General features: G+C 48.9%; 1 protein-coding gene across 14 annotated transcripts in view; it reads left to right on the top strand.

Moving 5' to 3' along the window:
* Rap1gap2 (RAP1 GTPase activating protein 2) overlaps positions 1-22,625 on the top strand; it is a 227,560-nt gene that overhangs the window by 143,375 nt on the left and 61,560 nt on the right. Inside the window, exon 1 of one of the 14 annotated variants that reach the window (XM_006533629.3) lies at positions 10,237-10,382. The exons of 12 other annotated variants lie outside the window; for them this stretch is intronic. In XM_006533629.3, coding sequence (XP_006533692.1) covers positions 10,356-10,382 — 27 coding nt within the window. In that variant the 5' untranslated portion in view covers positions 10,237-10,355. Of the gene's footprint in view, positions 1-10,236; positions 10,383-22,625 lie in introns of those variants that run through there. One more of the 14 variants, XM_006533631.3, reaches the window with a different exon arrangement.

Here is a 22,625-nt window from a genome sequence, read left to right as displayed (position 1 = left end):
AGTTCTGCCTAGGGCCTGGGGACACACACAGCAGGAAACAGAGCAGATACAGTTCTTATCCCCATATGCCCGACTCCTAGACAGAGAGACACTGTGAACAGAAAGCCGGCACCTGTTGCTGCTCCTCCGTGCTCTGATGGAGAGCCATGCATTGTATTTTGGAATGGATGACTTTAAGAGTGGCATATTAGGGTTTCTATTGCTGTGATAAAATACTGTGACTAAAAGCAACCTGGGGGGAGGAAAGGACTCATGTTGTCTCACACTCCCAGTAACAAACCATCACTGAAGGAAGTCAGTGCAGAACTCACACAGGGCAGGAACCTGGAGGCAGGAGCTGAGGCCATAGAGGAGTGCTGCTTACTGGTCTGCTTCTCATGGCTTGCTCAGCCTGCTTTCTTATCTCGCACCCAGGACACCACTCAGTGAATTGGGCCCTACCACATCAGTCATCAATCAAGGAGAGGTACCATAGGCTTGCCCACGGGGCAATCTGGTGGTGGAGGATATTTTTTTCAACTGAGATTCCCTCTTCCAAAATGACTCTAGGATTGAATCAAGTTGACAAAATCTAACCAGCACAAATGGGAAAGGCAAATGTGTTTGGGGCTTGGGAAGAGTCTACAGGAAGGTGACAGGCAAGCTGTGCCTAGCAGAGAAGGAAGGGCTTTGTGAAGGGCAGGAAGAGTATGTCTAGATCCTGGGGATAATAAATGCAAAGTACGTGGACAGGCAAGCGCCTGCTCCCCAGGAGCAGACAGGAATCATGGCTGCAGGGGTGTACTACACAGGGGAGGGTGGAGAGGCGGCAGCACACATGTGGATCCTGGGAGTAGGTTTGGATATTTTAAAAAATAATTTATTTCTTTTATGTATACTGGTGGTCTGACTGCATGCATGTCTGTGTGAGGGTGTTGAATCCCCTGGAAACGGAGTTACAGACAGTTGTGAGCTGCCATGTGGGTGCTGGGAATTGAATCCAGACTCTCTGGAAGAGCACACAGTGCTCTTAACCGCTGAGCCGTCTCCCTGGGCCAGGGGTTTGAGTTTGGATTCTTAAGAAATATGTTTTGGTTAATATTTTGTGTGTGTGTGTGTTGCCGTCAGAGCACAGCTTGTGGGACTGGCTCTCTCCTATCGTGTGGGGCTTAGAGATGGAACTCAGGTCATCAGGCTTGGTTGCAAGTCTTTACAGGCTGAGCCGTCTCCCTGGGCCAGGGGTTTGAGTTTAATTAACAGAGAGATGTGATCTACATCTGGCAGCCGTGTGTGCAGAATGAATTATCGATCCGCAGATGTGGGAGGAGGAAGGCTTCGTGAGAAGCTGCCACTAGAATCCAGGACCTTGGACCTGTGCAGTCAGTGGAGGTGTCAAGAAGGAGTGGATGGTCGTTATGTTAGAGAGGTCAAGTCAATGGAATGGGCTGGTGGCAGGTGAGGGGGAGGGAGAGAGCTAGATGGGTCGGCCAAAGGAGACAGGAAGGTTGTCACAGAAGGTGTGAGGTGTGTGGAATTCCACCGAGGTGGCCAGGCCTGAGACTCCACCCACCCTAAAAGGAAGTGTGTCTCCCAAGTGCCAAGCCCAGTGCCTGCTCTGCCCGCTGAAGACAGAGGGCTCCCTTGGCACCCAGGTGCTCTGCTTTCTAGAGGTGTTTGACTTGCGCTGCCTGCCAGCTCCAGGAGATGGCGCTCTGTAGATTTCACCGTGTGCCCTGCTGAGCTCACCTGTATCCCTCCCTGCCCTAGCAACCACATCCCCACCTTTAGGCCTTTGAGAACAAAGTCAAGGTGTTCACATTCCTGGTGGTCCTGTCGGACTAGTTACTCACAGGGTACCACTTGTCAAAGGACTCTTTGATTTAATGAAAATGGCTCAGGATGGTGGTATTCACCTGTAATGCCTGTACTTGGGAGACTGAGGCAGGAGGATTGGAAGTTCAAGGCCAGTCTGGGCTCCAGAATGACACTGTTTAAAAACAAAACAAAACAAAACAAAATCTAAAGAACAAACAAAAGCAATGAAGTTGGGTCTGTGCCTTGGGTCCAGGGCACCTGCTCCTTAGGGAGCCTAAAGGCCCTGGGAACACAGGTAAGATTGAGGAAAGCTGGAACACTTGGATGGATCTGCTTGCTGGGTGCTGGGCAATCCACTGTCTGGGCCTCACATGCTGAATGGCTAGGAGGTGACCTGGAACTTCTTTGACCTGTGGGTTGCTTCTTCCCTGTGACTCCCCCTTGTAGCCAACACCATCAACGACAAGGTAGTTTTGTGGCTAGGGGAGAGGTCCTGAGCTGCTCAGCTGCGTACTGTGTCGGCTGGGTAGACCCACTCCAGACTCACTATTCAGCTCTCTTATACCATACCTGAGCCAACACAGCTTCCTCAGTCAGGGCAAGGATGTCTGATGGGCCTCACTTTTTGCTTTGCTTTGCTGGCTGGTCCACTGTTTCAGTCTAGCCCTGCTTGAAAACCTTGAGTCCCAGATCCGCAAGGTGGCTTACACCCTTAGGACCAGGGCTCCTTAACATCTCTGACACATGAGCTGGATACAGCCATTACTTTGGTTAGCAAGGTGTTGGGTTGTGAGCAAAAGGATAAGGGACTGCCTTCATGTTCCCTTGCTCTGAGACCCTCCTCTGTTGTCCGTGATCCTGAGCCTGGGTCATCTGGGGAGACAGAGTGGAACTGATGCGGATGACAACTGTTTATGATGGGCAGGCGTGTGCAGCTGATCTCTTTTTCCTTGTCTTTGGGGCCCATAAACCTCAGAGGGACTGGGTGTGTGTTTGCAATGAGTGAGTGTTTACTGCGTGTGTGGGGCGTGGGGGTGGACTTGAATGCAAATGTTTTGGGTAGCACTCTGTTATGCCAGCCCAGTGTTTGGGGCGTCTGGGGGTGGATATCCTGGGACTCTGCACTGTGAATGCATTTTTCAGCCAAATGATTTCCCCAAACAGGGACCTCTGGGCCTGGAATGGACAGTCCACCGTTCCTCCCATAAACCAAGTTGGGGTCTTCATTTGCCCCAGCACCCCATTTATCAGCCCCAGCTGGAAAACCAGGGAAGGCACTCATGTTATTTGACATATGGTTTATGGAAGGGAGAGCTGTCTAGCGTCAAAGTCTCCATGTACTGTACATGTATAATTAGTCTGCTGGAGCTGAGGGACTGAAGTACTTATTTAGGTAATCATTAACTAGAACATGGAAAAGAAGCGAACATGCAATTTGCAGATGTTCTCCCTTCCTGCAGGTTAACCTGAAGCGAAGCTCCCAGCTGGTGGGGAGGCTGAGGCCCCCCCCAACCCCCACCCCCACCCCAGCCTCCCTCTGCCATGGCTCTCTGGTGACAGAAGGCTGGGGAATCTTTTAATGGTGGCCAGGACCGGTGGGGATGACTCAGATGACATGTCCTGTGCACATCAGAAGAGTCATGCACCCCACCCCTTTTTTAAATGAGCCTTTTCCCACTCTCCCTCTTTGCTCTAAACCATTGCTTCTCAACCTTCCTATTGCTGTGACCCTTTAAAACAGTTCCTCATGTTGTGGTGACCTCCAACCGTGAAATTATTTCCATTTCTACTTCATAAGTGTGATTTTGCCACTGTTATAAATTGTAATGTAACAAGCTGATATGCGGGATATCTGATATCTCAACCTGCGGCTGCAAAACCAATCAATCAACTCAGTGTTCAGCCCCAGCAGCACGTTTGTTGTGCACCTACTGTGTGCATGGTGAGAACCAAGCTCCGGTAAAATCCCAGGACTCTGTTGTCCCAGGTGCAGGAAGGTGTTCAGAAGAAGAGCCTAGATCATTGAGATTCTTCCAGAACTATCCTCAAACCTGCACTCACTACTGACTGACGGTGCTGGCCCGGGTAGTGGATAGGTGCCTTGTTCTTCACTTTGAAGCAGAGGCTGGGCAGCAGAGGTCACCAAGGCAGGATGGTGCTGGGCAGTACTGGTCTGCTGCTGGTGACAGGCACCTAATGGTCCCTCAGGGGACAACAACAGCTTCCCTGCAGGAGAGTGGGAAGTGAGGCACTGGAGAGCAGAGGTCCACCAGGGAATGTAGGCAGCAGTCTGGAGATTCAGTTCCTAACATTTGACCAGTGTGAGGTTGGGTCCTTTTTGGCAACCCTGGCCATGAGTTATGCGATGGTCTAGAAGACCCCGCATGCTGGGGACTAGTGTGCCGAGCTGGGGTTCACAGCCAAGTTACTGGCAGGACTCAGAAATCCTCTCTGGTAGGTAGCCAAATTCCTAGTTCCCCAAGAAGACTCCTCAGGGGCAGGAGATGGAAGGATGTTCAGGCAGGGACAGCTAGCTAGTGAGAGGGAAACAGGAGCTCTGGGTCAGGCCAGGTGCCACATCTCACCGTGGTGAGTTCGGTCTGGGTGACAATACACAGAATTCTCTTCATTTCTCTCTGGGCACAAGTCCAGGCCAGTGCTGGGGAGGAGGGGGCTCATACTGAACCATCATGGTCAGCACCTGTGGTCCCAAACTTGTCTGTGAATGGGAGAGAATGGATGCTAGACAGAAAGTCTTGCTGACTGGTTCCTACTCCAGAGTCCCAAGTGTGCCATGCAGGAAGTGCCAACCAGAAAGTGAGCAGGGGTCAGGGACAGAGAAGGAATGGGAGAGGGAAGTGTGAAGGCAGGCCTGTCACATGACTGGACTCCCCACCAGGCTGTCAGGAGGCAGCCCTTGCCATCTGTGTCTTCCAGGGCCAAGGAAGCTTTTCTGGAAGGCCCGTGGCTTCACCCTTTCATCTCTGGGGTCTGTTCCCTCTCTTCTTCCTTTCAGCAGGAAGCCTCATGCAACCCTGAGGTCTCTGTGAGGTCAAAGTCACACGTGTCCCTCTTTATCTCCCTGTCTGCTGAACCCACCAGTTCCCCCGCTGACAGAGACTCAACAAGGTTTGTCTCCAGTGACCTCAAGGGATCTTTATAGCTGTTTTTCTTGAAGCTGAGTTTCATGTGGGGAAAACTGGAAATTTCAGGCCACACACTAGATCAAGACCAAGGGCTCTGCCAGAGGACATCAAGGCCAGGAGACTCTCTACAGTGCTGATGCCTGCACCTCAACCAGCACTGGGCGGCTTGGTAACTGGAACCCAGCTGCATCCTGAAAAGTGGGGCTGTTCCTTCAAGGCAGCCGTGTTCTCCTGCACCCTTTGAAGGCATGTGTGGCCTCTCTTGACCGGTGGGGTCTGTTATTTTTATGTTTTTTTATTGTGTGTGTGTGTCTGTATGGGTATGTGTGGATGAGTGCAGGTGCCCACAGAGGCCAGAGGCATCAGATGCTCAGGGGCCTGGAGTTCAAGGTGGTTGTGAGCTGCCCCACATGGGTGCTGGGAACCGAACTCTGGACCTCTTTCCAGAACTGAATAGTGTGCTCTTAGTCATTGAACCATCTTTCCAACCACTGCGGTAGGTTTATGGGTTTATCTTATTTCATATATACTATAGCAAAATTTCTGAGGCTACATAGCGTTAGAACGAAAATGATAATTTTGGCTCACGATCCTGGAAGTCCAAGGTGGAGGGCCAGTATCTGGTGATGATCATGATGGCAGGTTTAGAGCCAGGGAGCCCATGTGCACCTCTGCTGGATCCTCTCTTATGGAGCTACTGTATGCAATAATGGGGCTTCACCCCGTGGCCTATCCCATCCTGAGCAGTTTCCAAGACCCTCAACTTGAGCAAGTGATTGTTTAAACCTCTGCCTTTTAGGACTTCATAGTGGAGATCAACTTTTTCTACACAGGAACCCTGGGGCACACAGTCAGTCCACATCCTCCCTCTGCTGGGTCTCTGTCCCTCTTCTTTTTTTAGGCTTTGAGTTGGTGCAGTGCTTTATGATGTACAAGCCACTTTCCTAAACGCTTCTGGTTCTTATAGCCGTAAGAGAACTGTTATTCTCCCATTTTATAGGTAGGGAAATTGAGGCTCGGGGAAGTAAATGAAACATTTCCCTTCACTGGGCATCAAGGACACAAGCGTGAGTCTTGTGATTCCAAGCTTCATGTTCTTGCCTCAATCCCAAGAAGTAATCAGGAGGCAGAGGTAGGGGGATCTGTATGAAACCGAGGCCAGCCTGGTCTACAGAGCTGTAGTCTCCCCTCCCCCAGCCTGAAACCTGCTTGCTCCGGGGTGGAGCTTCCTGCTCATTTGTTCTGCCACGCCCACTGCTGGAACCTGCCTCTTTGCTGTTCGGAGCCACACACGTGCTCACCCTACTACTGGACCCGAGATTATTCGGCGGGAATCGGGTTCCCTTCCCCTTCCTTTATAACTGAAATGTCGGAACTAGTAAAATTGAGCTTTGATCAGAATGACTGTCTTGGCTACATTTCTTTCTCTCACCACCTAGCCCCTCTTCTCTTCCAGGTTTCCAAAATGCCTTTCCAGGCTAGAACCCAGGTTGTGGTCTGCTGGCCGGACACAACACAGAGCAAGTCTCAGGAGAGAGGGTGGGGAGAGAGGGAGAGAGGGAGCGGGAGAGGGAGAGAGGGAGAGGGAGGGAGGGAGGGAGAGAGGGGGGGGAGAGAGAGAGAGAGAGAGAGAGAGAGAGAGAGAGAGAGAGAGAGAAAGGAAGGGAAGGGAAGAGAAGGGAGAAAGGAAGAAAGGAAGAAGGGAAGAAAGGAAGAAGGAAACAAACAAATAAAAACCAAACCAAACCACCCCCTGCCTCAAAACTTACTAAGCCTCTGCTGCTGGAAGCACTGCTCCAGAGACATACGTCCCCTTTTGGTTTAAGTTCTCTGAAGTCAGGAGCATCTCATGAGCCACAGTATCCAGGGTTTGCCATTGCCAATGTTCTATTTGTGTTACACGCTATATGTGGTGCACACAGTAACACATTATCTTATCATGGGCACTGCTGTAGATGGGAGAAAATCTGGTGTGTGTAGTCACAGCTTCTGCCACCAGGGCTTTCCAGTTGAGAGGAACAATCAGACCTAGCCATTAACTGTGTTTTGATACCTACACAAGTATGCAAACCAAGCCCAGTTCTGTGGGGACGTTGGTTGAGAGCTTTCCAGTGGCTTGAGGAGCTGTGGATGCAGCCCAGGGATTAGTATGCACACACTCCATCATTAACGAGAGAGGGAGAGAGGGAGAAAGAGAGAGAGACAGAGACAGAGACAGAAACAGACAGAGAGACAGACACAGAGAGAGACACAGGGAGAGAGAGAGAGAGACTGGCTGACTGACTTTCAGGAGGACAAGTGGTATTTGGGTCTTACCAATGTGTATCCAAGCCACATTGGTGTGCTGATGTAAAGTTTGAACCCTGAAGGATGGCTGTGGTTTGCAAGGCTGTCTGTTGATCAAGTTATTCACCTCTCAGCCTCAGTTTCTTCATCTACAGAGTGGGCAGGGCCAGCATGCCTGTGGTACTGGTGGTGCTGAGGCCTATGTAGGAGAACAAGTGAGAAGTGTTTAGTTGGGGTCTGGCACAGGCAGTGAGAACTCGGTACATGTTGGCACCTCTCCCCAGAGTAAATTCTGTCAGTCCAGCGGCATTTATTGACGGCTGCTGTGTGCGGTAGGCGCTTCTGCATTTGTGATCTCGGCTCATCCTGGGAAACACCCAGGGTGTGGGGTAGGATCATTAGTCTATTTTTTTAAGCCAAGAAAACGAAGTTGGAAGTCATAGGCCTGGCTGGTGGCCTGCTGTGGCTTGGATGCCAGTCTCTCTGACTGTCAGTGGGTCTTTCCCCTGGACCGCAGCTGCTGGGGAAAGATTGAGGCCAGAAAGGAAGTCTGGCTGGTTGGGGGCTCACAAGGCTCATGGTGCTTTATCACATCAATATCACTGGGTGTCCTGCGTGATGGGGCTTCTGGTTTGGAAGAGAGCTGGTGTAGGGGTAAGGCAGGGGTTCTTGGACACAGATGAGAGTCTCATTAAACCAAGCAGGAATATGCATGGGCGTTATTCTCCACACCCTCCATTTCCATGGACAGTGGTTGGTTTTGCATCACAGGATGGTTATTTGTCTCTCTGGCCTCTGCTCTTCCTCCTCCTCCTCCTTGGAAGTGCTTGAGATGCCTGCGCCCTGGACTGGCACTATGGCCACACTCTGCTTATGACACTACCAGAGCTCCAGGCTTCCTTGGCTAGCTAAGACAGTCCATACTGACCCCAGAATTAATCATAAGCTCATTCAGTCCTTCCCTGCCTTTTCCTTCTCTTCCTTGATATCCTCCCCAGCTCACCCTCACGTGGCTCTGCTTCTAGCAGGCTGTGTGACCTTCAGCAGGCCAAGTAACCTCTCTGAACTGTAGTTACACTTTTCCTTGATAGCCCTGGGGGCCACATGAGATGCGGCAGGGGCTCATCCCAGGCCTGGATGAAGTGGGGTGAGTAGGAGAGGGACTGAGCATGATCTTCCTGGAGTCCCCATCTTTAGCAGTGTCCAGAAATCAATAAGTTAGAGCTTCCTCTCTCTCCTGCCTCCTCACTTCCTATTACTGCATCCCTGTATTGCAGAAGGAATCTGGACCGTGAGCATACTGTGAGCAGACAGGTAGCGGAAGCTTACTGGGTATGGCGTGTCTTGCTAATTAGAGCCTACCATGCCCCTGGGACTGCAGGAATGGCAGGGCCAGGTGGGGGCTCTACAAAAAGGCTCTTGGGACCCTAAGCAGGAACAGAGAGAAGCCAGAAGCAGGTGTGGGAGGGTCAGGGACACAGGAGCCCCACACTTGGTCTTTGGGCTCAGCAGGGGCAGAGAATCACCCCATGGCTTCTTCAACACTATGCTCCATCAAGTGTTTCAGGATTTGGAAGGGACATTGCCAGCCTTCTCTAGAGCTGTAGTTCCCTCTCCCACGTGGCACTTGCAAGTGTGGTGGCCCAGACTCTCTTTCTCACCCATTCTGATTTCCCATGTTATTTTAACCTCAGGGATAGACCCATGCCAAGTCCTCTATTGAGCCATGCCCTCCCCTAGCTCCCAAGGGCATCTGACCTTTCTGTCTCCTGTGGGATACTCTTAGGGCCACTACAGCAGATACAGGCCAGGCGGGGATGTGTCTGGCAGCCAGGGAACAGGACTGGAGAGGCAGAGAGGAGCCTTCTGGGTGGGTCGCTTCTCAAGCTGTCTTGGGAGCTGGAGTGGGGAGAACCAGCTGATCATCATGCAGGCATTTACAGATTGGTTTCCATGCTTCATCTTGCCGTAGACTTAAGTACCTACACCAGGCTAAGTGGCCATCTTTCTCTATTTTACAGATATGGAAACTGAGACTCGAAGGCTGAACAATTAGCCTCACAGCTCCCTAGCAGCATGGGTTGGAAGTGTGCCCGCCACACACCAAATCTATGGCTGTCTCGTGTGCACTGCAACCCTCTTTTGAAGGAATTTAATAATTCATGCCTTCACTTCTGAGCTGGGCTCTCTGCCTTTTCCAGAGCTGATTCTGGTGAAGGTGCTGGATAGGCATGGAGTCTGACATGCTTATATTGGGAAAGAGACCCAGAAACTCAGAAGAGTCTCAACCCCCGCCCCCCTTCTTCCAACTCAGCATGTTGGCACCTCTGAGCTTGAAATGTGTGTGAGTCTCCTCAGGCCTTTTGCTGTGTTTCTTTAAAAAATTCCTTTTGGGTTTCTTAAGGCACGAAGCAACTGCTGTCTTTAAAGTGCATTAAAAATTATTTTTAAAAAAAACGAAAGCAATGACCAAAGTAATCCAGGCTGTTCCTGATAGAAAATAGCTCCCCATGCCTCTGCACCCCTTCCCACGAGTCCCCCACTTCCCAGCAACTGACTGCTTGCTGTTTTAGCTGCGTCTCCGGCTTTGGGCAATGGTGTTTTAGACTCTTGTTCTCAGGGATGTAGGTGTCTGCTGTCTTTTACTTTGCGTTTTCCTTGCATGCAGGGCTTCCTAACTCACAGGTCTTGAGTCCTACATTGCCCGGTGCACTTGTCCTCATTGTCCTCCAGCCCTCTGGCATTCTTCGGTCTAGCCCTGTTTTCAAGGCAGGAGTGGAAAGGGAGCCTGCTTTTGATTGTCCTGGGCCCCAGGTACATTCCTCCGTCATGGCGCTCCTTGGGAGTGACTTCTCACCCTATGACATACATAGAGTTGACTCTGCCAAGCCCCGGGTTACCCAGAGAAGCAGCTGAAGCAGCAGGAAGGGTCAAAGGTCATGGCTAGTCAATGTGGACTAACAGCTCTGGGCGGGCAGACACCCAAATCCTGCAGTTCCTTGTTTGATCTTAAGGAAGTTGTCCAACGTCAGCAGCTGCCGCCACCTTGGTGGCAGCAACAGCAGGTAGCAGCCCGGGCAGTGCTTCTAAAGCAAAGGTCCTACCTTTCGGGGGACGGGCACCAAGACGATGATGGAATTCTTAAAGAGTTTCGTGGTGAGTGTCCCTGGCTGGGAAGAAGGGATCCTATCCATACCCTGCTGCTGGAGGGGCTGTGGGTAGAACCCCACTTGGCAGGGAGCCCTGAGAGGCTGTTTGTCTATTCCAGGCATAGAGGCTTCCTGTCACTCAGGGGAAGGAGGGGCAGAAGTTAGTGACAGCCTTTATTTTGTGGTGTGGTGTGTGTTGTTGTTGTTTTGTTGTTGTTGTTTTGGGGAAGAGGTAGGAGGAGGAAAGGTGTTGGAGTCAGAGACCAGACCTTTCCTGCCTAGCCTGGATCTGAGGCAGAATCCTGGCCTGCAGCTGGGTCTCACCTACGTGCTTTTCTGAGAAGGCTTCTTGGTTTGTGTCAGGGCCTCAGATGCCTTCTTGCCCACCCAAAGCCATATTTCAGGTTGGCATTTCTAGAACGTATTTGGGAGGGAATCTGCTGGATTTCAGCTTAGCCTAGGATTCTCAGATGTGGTTGATGTGGGATTTGGGCTGGAGACTGAGGGAGCCATGCCCGATGCTGCCCTGGAGGTCTGATGGACTCTTACTTGGTCCAGGGCTTCTGTGCCCCTCCTGGTAGACTTGGATAGCCCTAGCTAACACAACCCGGCCAGGACTGCTAGGTTTCCTGTGCACACACCTGCTGGCCAGAGACTAGCTTGCTTTCTTTCCCTTCTTGGCTATGCTGTCTCTCATCTTGAGGGTGCTGAGGGTGGCAGGGTAAGATGAGTATGAGGAATGATGGGGGTACAGTTTGGGGATACCGTTCTCCAATCTCAGGCTACAAGTTAAGTGCTGAGGGACCCATCTCAGTATTATCAATCAGATGGTTCGAGTCCCCTGTACCATGCAGGGACAGGTAGTGGTAGTTGGAACTGATGTCACCCGGTGCATTGTTTTTAAAAGATCATGTGGCTGCTGTGGGGGAGCTGTGAGAAGGGGGTGTCAGGGAGGCCTAGAGTCCAATGAGGAGGCCCATGAATAGCCACAGGGAAGACAAAATGATGAAGGCGGTGGGGTGGGGGTGGGGCGTAGGGGCCCCAGGAGTGGGGGAAGCTGAGATGCCATTAGACCTGTAAGAACTGGCCATGGATTTGCAGGGTTGGAGTGTTGGGGGTGGGGTAGGGTGGGGTGGGGGGATGAGCTAACGTGGGATCAAGAGTGACTCCTAGGGTCTTGTTACTACTCATTGTGATGGTGAGACTGATAGATGAAAGTATCTTAAGGGAAGATTTAAGGAGCACTCCATTCTGGCCTTATTAAGTTTGAGACCCCTATAAGGCATGCGGGTGAAATGGTGACTTGGCAAATCTAGATGGATCTTGTCTTGATCCTGCTGCTTCTGCCTTTTTGGAAAGTCGTTTGATTCCTCCATGTCTCTAGCTCTGTAGCAGCCCCCTCCCTACCATCGGGTGAGCAGCAGCAGCCGCAGTGGCAGGAGGAGGAGGAGGAGGGGGAGGGGGAGGGGGAGGAGGAGGAGGGTGGAGGAGGAGGAGGGTGGGTGGCATTTGTGAAGTGCCTGATCAGTACTCAGTGCTGACACATTTCAGGATCCCCAAAAGGAGACACCCTAAGATCCCGTACATCATCTAAGTCTTCAAGTTGGGAATATTCAGCTTTATATTGTCCAGAACATCCTATGTCTCATAGGCTGATTTGGATTCTAACTTTAGCGAGTTCCACCCATGCAGAGATGTTTTTTAAACACTTAGTTGATTAATAATGAGTTGATGGCCACTGTATAAAAATCGAGATAGCTTACATAAAAATTTGGATTTCTGGCTTATCTTGAGAACTCTAGCCACACTGAGCCTGTGTTTCTATTTGGCAGCTTCTCTAGAGAGAGGTAGTGGCTGTCTCTTTTGATAACTTAACGTCATCTTACTCATCCATTCCATTTTCAAAAAAAAAAAAAAACTGAGGTGAGATTTATATAACATGATATTAATCATTTTAAAGTAAACAAATTGTTGGCATTTCACAAGGGCATAATATTGTAGAACCATCATCTTTATCTAGTTCCAAAATATTTTATTTTCACCACCCTCAAATAAACTCCCCTTAACAGCTATTCTCCACCTCCGCCACCCTCCACCCCCAGCCGCTGGCAACCACCAGTCTGTTGGCTTTCTAGATATTTTATAGGAATGCAGTAATCAAGTTTCTGTATAGCAAAAGAAACAACAGAGGAAAAAGGCACACTGTGGAGTGGGGAAAATATTTACAAAGTGCATAAAAGATAGGGGGGCTATGGGGGCTGGAGAGATACCTGGCTAAATACCTGGGGGTGGGTGGGCAATCTGCTTTTACAGAGAACCAGAGTTCCATTCCCGGCACCCACGTCAGACAGCTCACAACCACCTGTAACCAAAGCTCCAGAGAATCTGATGCCCTCTTCTGGCCTCTGCAGTCACCCATACACCATGTGGCACGCATGCACACACACATACCACACTAGTTAAAAGAAGATACTGGACTAATGTACGTGCATGAGGAATAGACTGAGAAAGATTTTCAGACATTCCTCCAAGGAAGACATTTAAATGGCCAACAAGCATGTGAAAGGTATTCAAGCAAATCAGAACAGTCAGAGAAACACAAACTGAACTACAGAAATTTCACCTTCCACCCCTTAGAAGAGCTAGATACCTCTCCTCCACATGCACAAAGATAAGTCTTGCTGAGATCAGGTAAGCTGGGACTCCTGTCACCCTCCTGGTGGGAGTGTGAAACGGAGTAGCTACTGTGGAAAACAGTGTGGAGGTCACTCGGGAGACTTAAAAAAAAAGAAAAAAAAAAGAGGGAGCTGTTTCAATATTGAATGATCTTGAGTTTGACCCTCAGAACCCGTGTAAATTAAATTTAGGGTCAGACTCTTAGCTTCTACAGCGGCTGGCATTCTTCTAGGGACTGTGCTAAATATGCACACTACTTTGTTCACGGTTGCCGGCTGTAGGTGGCTCCTTTTCTAACAGATGGAATTTAAAGAGCGGAATGGTTTATCTTGGCGCATGGTCTCGGAGGGATTTAAGTTCACTGTGGCAAGGTAGGCATGGTGGCAAGAGCCTGTGGCAGAAGGCTCTTCACCAGCCATAGACCAGGAAGCAGAAAAAACAGGATGGAACCAGAAGCAGGTGTAAACTTCACAGGCAGGTCAAGTTGTCTATCCTGACCTTGTGACAGCCAGGCCCCACCTCTTAAAGGACCCACAACCTTCAAAATAGCCGCACATCTGGGATACAGGTATTTAATATGTGAACCTCTAAGGGACATTCGAGACTCAGTCATACATGTTAACAGTATCAAGTCTTCCCATCCACGAACATGGGATATCACTCCATTAGTGTATTGTGCCGCGGTTTCTTTCAGCTGTGCTTTATAGTTTCTAGTCCCACGTCTTTTGGTTACATTTGTTCCCACATGCATTATTCTTTTTTATGTGGCCACCGTTGGAACTGCTTTTTATGTTTCCCTCTTCAGTGTGTTCATTGCTGGTGTAGAAAAACACAACTGATTTTTTTTTTTTTTGCCCCCTGCAGTTTTACTGGTTTTGTTCATTAGCTCCAGAGGCCCTCCCCTCCCCTTCTTTCTCTTTATTTTGGTTGCCTGTGTAGGATCTGTACTATGTCCTAATGTAACTCGTTTCATTTCTTTCTGCACTGTGGAAGCTGCTTCTTTCCTGGCTCTGGGCTACAGCCTTCAGCATTCTGAACAGTGGTGGCGACGCAGGCAGGCCTATGCGCCTTGTTCCTGATCTCAGTGAGAAGAAGGCTTGCACACTGGCCAGCAAGCTTGGGTGTGGCCCTTGGTTTGTGAAAAAGCAATGCCCTCTGTCACATTGAGGATGTTCTCCCTCCTTAGTTTTCTGAGCACATGCTCGTGGAGGCTGGAGGACAAGCTCAGCTGTCTTTCAGTCACAGTCTATCCTGTTTGTTGAGACAGCATCTCTCATTGGCCTGGAACTTAGAGTCGTCTGAACTTGCTGGCCCGGGCTCCCCGAGGATTAGTCTGTCTGTCTCCGTGGCACTGGGATTCCATGTCTGGCTTTGTTTACTTCAGTTTAAGGGGATCATTCTTAGACCCACGCGCTTTCCAGTTAGTGCTGCCCACGTGAGCATGGGTCCGGAGCCATCCACCAGCAACCTACAGCAGTCACACTTGTGCAGAAAAATGACTCCCTTTCCCCGAGTGACTGGCACTTCCGTGGGGATACAGCATCTGAAGCCTCTCATATCCATGCTAGGGTGTAGACTGGCTTCATCTTGTACAAATCGTGTGCAGGGAGCCAGAGCTGCTCCTGGTTCATAACAGCAACCATGTCACATCCAGAGGCCACATTTCTCAGCCTGGCTCCCCCATCTTCCAGCTGTTCCATTCTTTCCACCCCTTCTTCTTCAGTGTCCCCTGAGCTCATGGGAGGAATTGACATAAATGTCCCATTTAGAGTTGAACACTGGTATCACTTATTCTCAGCACTCTGAGCTGTTCTGAGTCTCTGATGCCCACAGCAAAAAGAAGTTTCTTTGACCAAGGTTGAGAGCATAGGTATAAACAAAGATTTAGGAGTCAGTTTGATAACATGTCTGTAGAGTAAAATGACAACAGCAGCAGAACCCCACCCCCAACCCCCATGGCTTATGACCTCCCCAGACATGTGTGTTTGATGAGGCATACATTTCAAGGTCTGAATTCCTTTCTGTGGAACAGACCTCAAATCCAAGCTGAGAGGTGTTGGTCACCCCTCTAATAGCGACTGTGGCATCACTAGGCATACCTTGCTGCTTAGTTCAGTATTATAGTATGTAGGGTTCACTTCCAGGTAAGTCCAATGATGACTCCCCCATCCTCCCTGGGAGTGACATAATCCCTTCCACCACTATGAAAATTTCCGGCAGGAAGGTGGCTGTCCAGACCAGTTCAAGATTGATTTCTCTGTCTTGAAACCATAGTGTGTTATGTCTTCAAGCAGTAGGTGGTCAGCCAATAATAATGACAGTAGCCTGTGCTGTTTGGGGGATCTCTGGGTCCCTGAACATTTTTCATCATGAAAAGGATTGGTTTTTTTTTTTTTTTTTTTGTCAAACACTTCTGCATCAAATGAAATAGTTATTTTTCCCTCTTTTATTAATGTCATATACTGCATAAATTTTCTTATGTCGAACCAAGTTTGCATTTCTGGAATGGGACCAACATGGTATATAATTAATATGCTGTTAGATTTGGTCTGCTTGTATTTTGCTGAGGATTTTTGCTTCTGTGTCCATTAGGGTTATTGGTCTGTGATTTTCTTTTATCTGATGTTAGTAATTCAGGTCTCAGGGAGTGGGGAGGAGGCATTCCCCTCTCTTTTATTTTGGAAAGCGTTTCAGGAGATTGGTGTGGACTCCTCTTTAAGTGGTTGGTAGAATTCACTATGGAGTCTGGACTTCCTTGTTCTTAAATTTTTGATTCAGCCTCTTTGCTTCTTACCATTTACTCCTCCATGGCCTGGCTGCTACCCTGGCAGGCTTTTGCATCTTTAAGTCATGTCCCAGGGATTTAACATGTCTGCCTAACCCTTAGCATGTTCTCTATATGAAACCGCATCATCTTCCCACCCTCTGGATCTTGTTCCATTTCTGCTGCAGTCTCACTGTTCAGCAATGCTCCCGACTATGTACTTTCCTCCTTAGATACAACCCATAGGTCTGAGACCACCTGAGACCTTGTTAGAAATGCAGATCATCTGGGTAAGGATCAGAAATGCCCAGGGGTGGATGGAAGGAAGCTGCATCTTAGCAGATCTTCCAAGTTTTGACAAAACTCCCAGAGATCTGTAGGCTCTAGACTTCAGGTGACAGAGTGAAGGAGTGCATACAAGGGCAGAGGGGCTGGCCCCAGTGTGGGGTGCCGTAGAGGATCAAGGACAGGAAAGAGAAGCAGGAATGGAGGTGTCTTAGTGGGGGGTGGTGACGATGGTGTGTGTGGGGGAACAAGACTTTGTTCTACAAGGCGATAGAGTTGGCCTTTCTCTGGGGAGGAGTGCAGTTATATGTCAGAGAACACACAGCTCTGTGGGACAGGAGCTCTGGGCTATCTAGAATCTAGATCAATCCAGATTAATCTAGGCATTCCAAGGAGTCAGTCCTGGCCACTCCAAGGCCTAGGACTCAGGTTCCACAGTTTGCTTCAGTTTTGCCTTTGTCAGAAGAGCCTTCAGTTCATGCTGCTTGATTGAGCACCTGATATTTAGGCCCAGGAAACCAGGCCATCAGCCCTGGTTGTCTATCCTGACCATCCTGTGGATGGGCACTGATGAAGAAGCAGTAGACCAGGATGGCATGATATACTTGATACCGTGGGGGCACATCTGATGCTTTGGGAGTGTGTGTGTTCTGGTGTCCAGCTCTACCAGATTTATATAAACCCACTGTCAAAATTCTGAGAGTATTTAATTTTATGTGTATGTTGTATGTGTGTGTGTGTGTGTGTGTGTGTGTGTGTGTGTGCGCGCGCGCGTGCGTGCGCGCGCACATTCAGGGACCAGAAATTGAAGTCAAGTGTCCTCTTCAGTAGTTCTCTACAGTATGTATTTGGGCTGAGTCTTTCACTTGAACACTGAACTCACCTGCTTGCTTTGAGAATCCTGTCTCTGCTTCCCGTGTGTTTGGGGTTACAGACAGACCGCTGTGCCCACTCAGCATTTACATGGGCTCTGGGGAGCTGAACTCCTGTCCTCACACTTGTGTGGCAAGCACTTTTACCCATTGAGTCATAATCTCCCCAGCTCGCTTTTTTGTTTGTTTTTTAAAATGTCCATCCCTTTGAAGATCAGAGTCCTGCTCTGACCCTGGGTTTCCGCCTCCTGAGCACTGTGCGTCCAGCATTTCCACTTTACTTTTGCAGGATTGGGGTAGATAAAAACATTTCTTCACACATCCTTTCTTTGCTACTGACCATGACTTTGTCCCTGCAGATTGCGCCTGGATAGAGAGGGCAGGGCTACAGAGGCCTGTGCTGCTGGGCACTGAGTCTGTGTTGGTGCTGGGCTCTGCTGTGCACACACTAGCTCATGTGGTTCTGACCAGCCCCATTCTGAAGTACAGGGTCCTGCTCTGTGAACTGTCCGTGTCCGTGTGTGTCCGTGTGTGTGTGTGTGTGTGTGTGTGTGTGTGTGTGTGTATGAATGCACTCCTGAGAGTTAACGATCGCAAGGATTCTCAAATACCCCTCCTCAAGTAGAGGAGTGTGGAGCAGGGCCCAGAACTGGGGCAGGTGGCTCAGTAGGACATGCTGAGCAGGTAGGTGGGCAGCAGTGGGTATCATTTCTCCAAGTATAACAGGAGCAGAAGTGAGGAGGAAGGATGCTGGTAGACGTTCCATGGGCTAGGGAGCATGAAAAAGAAAAATAGACTGTTTGCACAGAGAAGCCATGCCAATGTAGGGCTTCCCTGGGCCAGAGGGAGGCAGGCAGATGGGAAGGGCACTGAGGGGTGAAGTGGCTGTCATTGATTATCTTCTACAGTTAGACCCACAGGACCTGCAGCCACAGATTTGACTCACCTTCGATCAAGAGCATTCAAATTAAATGTATGTCTGGCTGGATCTGGTAGTGCATGCCTGTAATCCTGGCTGCTCAGGAGGCAGAGGCAGGAGGTTCACCAAGTCAAGCTACAGAATGAGTTCAAGGTTAGCTTGGGCAATCTAGTGAGAACCTGTCTTAAAACCCATTAAAAGCTGGGGATAGAGTTTAGTGATAGAGAGCATGCTTAGCATATGCAAGGCTCTATGTGTAGATGCTAGTGCGCGCGCGCACACACACACACACACACACACACACACAAAGAGCAAGTGAACAAGAGAGCAAAAACATATGTCTCTATTGGTAACATACATATATCCCTTTCCACTTACAAAACATTTACATTGCCTTAGATATTATAAAATAGAAAGGATTTAAAGTACATGGGAAGACGCATGTAGATTATATGTAAATACTATGACAGTTTATATAAGAACCCTGAACATCGGTGGATTTTGGTATATGCAGACCGTCCTGGAACCAATCCTGTCCAGACACCAGGGTACAACTGTCTCATACAAATGCTATCTTCCATTCATTTCACTCCCTGGGCAGTGGGGAGCTGGCAGGGAAAAACTCAGGCATGATCTCCTAAACCCAAACAGTTCCCCACAATCCCTGCCTATGCCTGTTCCTGCTTCCTCTGACCTCCTCCAGCATTACCTTCCCCAAGGGCTCGCTTGGGCCTCCAGAGGGAAGACCAGACGGGTTCTATATTGGGAGGTGAAGAGGACAGGGATTGAATGGATGGAACCCTGGGGCCCAGCCTGTGACTTTCCCGGCTGGGCTGGTTCTGTGATTATTTCATGGCCTAGTTGACTGACTGTGAAAGCAGGGCCCAGGGGGAAATGCTGGCCACTGCTCCCATTTGGGTGGCAACAGTTGTTGCTAATAATAAAATACACAGCTGAGCTTACACTGCTATTGGATCACATTCCTCAGTGAAATCCAGGGGCCTGGTTTCTCAGTGGAAGGAGATCCCCTTCCTAAGGATGCCTTGGCCGTGGCTTTCTTGTATCCTACAGTATATGTATGTGTGTGTATATATATATATATATATATATGTATACACACACACACATATATGTGTACTGTATATGGGAAAATGTAGGGAGTCAGTGAGCCTTTATGGCATTGTATGTCCTTGGCTGGGTGGAATATTCTCAGAGAGATGAGGGTGGGTCCAAATGTCCACAGTGTAGTTCTAGGCTGGCCTGAGTCACCTTGCTTCTGGGTGGAAAGGAGACCTACTCTTTGCCAAGGGTGGAATTGTCCCATTGGAAAGTTCAGCGAGTCACTGACAAGTCGGGCCAGCCCAGTGGAGTCCAGCTTGCATTGGCTAGTTTCTGATCCGCGGCACCGTCCACAAAGGAATCTTCCACCTGGTGTGTTACTCACAGCTGAGGATGAATCATGGCTCCTTTTACCTTCCATGCCAGCTTCAGGGCCATGGGACACTCACTTGCAATAGTCATCCAGAAACACCATCTGTAGGGAGGCTACTGGAGTCACAAATAGCAGAATATTCTAAAGCCGCTAGAGCATCTCTCAGCAAGGCAAAGGAGTGTTCTGGCAGCTTTCTGCCCCTGTCTGCCTGTGGCTGCTGTCTGCTTAGCATTTGCTGTGGAGCAGGCGCTAGCTGGGTGCCTTTTACTTAATCTGTGTAAGACCCTTGGAAGCCAAGGATTATTTGATTCAGTTTTCAGTGGAGGAAATCGAGAGTGTAGCATACACTTTTACCACATAGCTGGGTAGTAGCAGGATGGCTGGTCCCCAACCTTGAGCTCTGCTGCTATCCTCCTGCTGCAACCAACCGTTTGAAGAAGAAGCCTGAGTTCTGGGGTTCAAAGTCTCTCAGGTCTATATCCCAGCTGTCCTTTCCATTCAACCTTAAAATGTTTGATTCCTCTCCTCCCCTCCCCTCCCCTCCCCCTCCCCTCCCCTCCCCCTCCCCTCCCCCTCCCCCTCCCCCTCCGCCCGCCCGCTTTCTTTTCTTTTCTTTTCTTTTCTTTTCTTTTCTTTTCTTTTCTTTTCTTTTCTTTTCTTTTCTTTTCTTTTCTTTTCTTTTCTTTTCTTTTCTTTTCTTTTCTTTTCTTCTTTTCTTTTCTTTTCTTTCTTTCTTTCTTTCTTTCTTTCTTTCTTTCTTTTTTTTTTCAAGATAGAGTTTCTCTTTATAGCCCTGGCTGTCCTGGAACTCACTCTGTAGACCAGGCTGGCCTTGAACTCAGAAATCCACCTGCCTCTGCCTCCCAAGTGCTGGGATTAAAGGCGTGCGCCACCACTGGTTTTAATTTCTATTTACACATACGCACTGCATGTGTGTGTGTGTGTGTGTGTGTGTGTGTGTGTGTGTTTAGGTGTTTAGGCCAGAGTTCTATATCAGGTATGTCTTTTTCAGTTGCTTCTCTACCTTGCTTTTTTTTTTCTTGTTGTTGTTTTGTTTTTGTTTTTGAGACAGGATAGCTCACTAAACCTAGAGCTCTGCGATTGGCTAGCTAGCCGTCCAGTGTGCCTCTGGAATACACATTGCGATCTCCCCAGTGCCTGGATTATGGCACATTGCTGCAGCACCTCACATTTTACATGGATGCTTAGGATTTGAATCCAGGTCCACGTGTTTGTGGGGGAAGCGGTTAACTGATTGAACCACCTTGCCTGGCTTACAGCCACATGATCTTTCATAGTTCTCAACTTAAGAGGTAGAAATCAGCTGCCTGTCTGTCAAGTGTAGGCTGGATTTCCTATTTATTACTTCCAATAATAGGATAATGTGGACATGATGGTGTATGATTTCAGATTGAATAGAGCAGTATGATACTGCCTTTTCTGTGTGTGCCCTCTCTTGCATTGCTTCCTCTTATTGTGAGCGTGGCTGTTCGGGTAACTATCTTTTTTGACTCCTGAATGCACACTGTATAAATGGTTTAGAACCACTAGGTTCTGGAGTGATTTGTTACACAGGAAGAGAGGAGCACATTTGGGATCGTGGTAAGAAGTGCCTCACGTGTCCTCTGAGCAATGTGAACTGGTCATATCAGCATAACCCTGCGTAGCTTTGTCTCACAGTTAAGATCGGGTTCCTGGGCAGTTGGACCCTTCCTGGTATTTCTAGCGTCCTGTTCACATCTCCAAAGTGTTTTATCAGTTGGGGTTCAGTGATCCATAAGAGGGAACTGTTGAAGAGGTTTTGGCTACCAGGCAGATGAGCAGCTGGGAGTAAGCTGGGTTTATGGGTGACTCAGGGAAGCATCCTAGTCAATGATACACAGAGCTAAGTGTGTACTTGAGAGTAAGTTGGCTTGAATCTAGAGCTTTCTGTAGGTGCCAAAGACTGTGTGACCTGTGTCCTGGCAGCTCCCTGATGTGAAGCTGTGGGTTGGACTTGAAGCTGGGTTTAGGGAAAGAAAGAAAAAAAAAAAGGTCTGCCAGAGCCCCCACATATATGTCAAAATCTTTAAAATGTTGATTACACATTAAAAGCAATTTATAAAAATTCTGAAGAGCAGGGCAGTGGTGGTGCATGCCTTTAATCCCAGCACTCGGGAGGCAGAGGCAGGCAGATTTCTGAGTTTGAGGCCAGCCTGGTCTACAGAGTGAGTTCTAGGACAGCCAGGGCTATGGCAGGGTCCCACCTTCCTGTTTTGTTTCCATTGCTCTCTCCTCAGCTAGCCCTGCACTGTGAATCTGTGTGGACAGAACTCCCATGGTTTTCTCTTGTGGGACTCTTTCTTTTTTGTGTCTCAGGCTGGCCTTGTGCTCAGTATGTAGTCAAGGATGACCTTGAATTCCTGGTCTTCCTGCTTCAGCCTCCTGAGTGCTGTGCTTTGCCCAGCCCTTGTGGGCTGCTATTGTATGGGCACGCCCTTCTCATTATTTGCTCCTCCCCTCTCTAGTCTGTGTATGCTTACCATCTCCGTGTTTTTTTTTTTTTAAACTGTTTAGGCTGTGTGCACGCCTGTCCATGTGCAGTTGCTCACATATTCTTTTAGGGTCAGTTTCCCTGAGCAGTTTTATTGGACCAAAACCTGTGAACGTTTTTAATACCTTGGACACTGAGCACCAAAATGTCCTTCAGAAAGAACACCGCAGTTACACACATTCCTACGGATCATGTGCCCATCACCCCATATCCTTGTCAATACTGGACAACTCGTTAGATGAATGATGTCGTCTTATTCATAGTTCTGTTCCTTTAATGTCTAGGAAACCGGATGTTCGTCTGTCTGCTCCGTGGTCAGTTCTATTTCTCCTTTAGTGGATGCTCCATATCCTTTGTGCATTTTTCTGTTTTCCTCGCAAAAAATGATTTGTACAAATGATGTGTGTTTGCTGCATGAGAACATTTTCAATGTGATGTCCTCTGACTTGTGTTCTTTCCTGAACAGTATAAACTGTTTTTATTTTTGAATTGTTGTGCAGGGTATAAAAATATATCTATTGCGATACAAATTAATGTCTTGGATATAGCCACAGAGTTGTGCAGCCATTGCTGCAGCAGTGATAGGAGAGAAGTTCTACGTATTCATTCAGAGAGAAGCACATGGTCTTTGCCCATCACCCTCCAGTCTCCTGACCCTTCCTCCTTCAGCAACTACTGACCTACTTTCTGAGTGTGCAGACACTTGTATTCTGGACACTTCATAAGCTCATAGACGGAGCCACTTCCTATGTAGCCTTTTGTGTTTGCC

The sequence above is a fragment of the Mus musculus genome, chromosome 11 (assembly GCF_000001635.26).
Source record: "Mus musculus strain C57BL/6J chromosome 11, GRCm38.p6 C57BL/6J".
Taxonomy (NCBI): domain Eukaryota; kingdom Metazoa; phylum Chordata; class Mammalia; order Rodentia; family Muridae; genus Mus; species Mus musculus.
The sequence above is the reverse complement of the archived record's forward strand: the minus strand, read 5'-3'. Positions and strand labels throughout refer to the sequence as shown.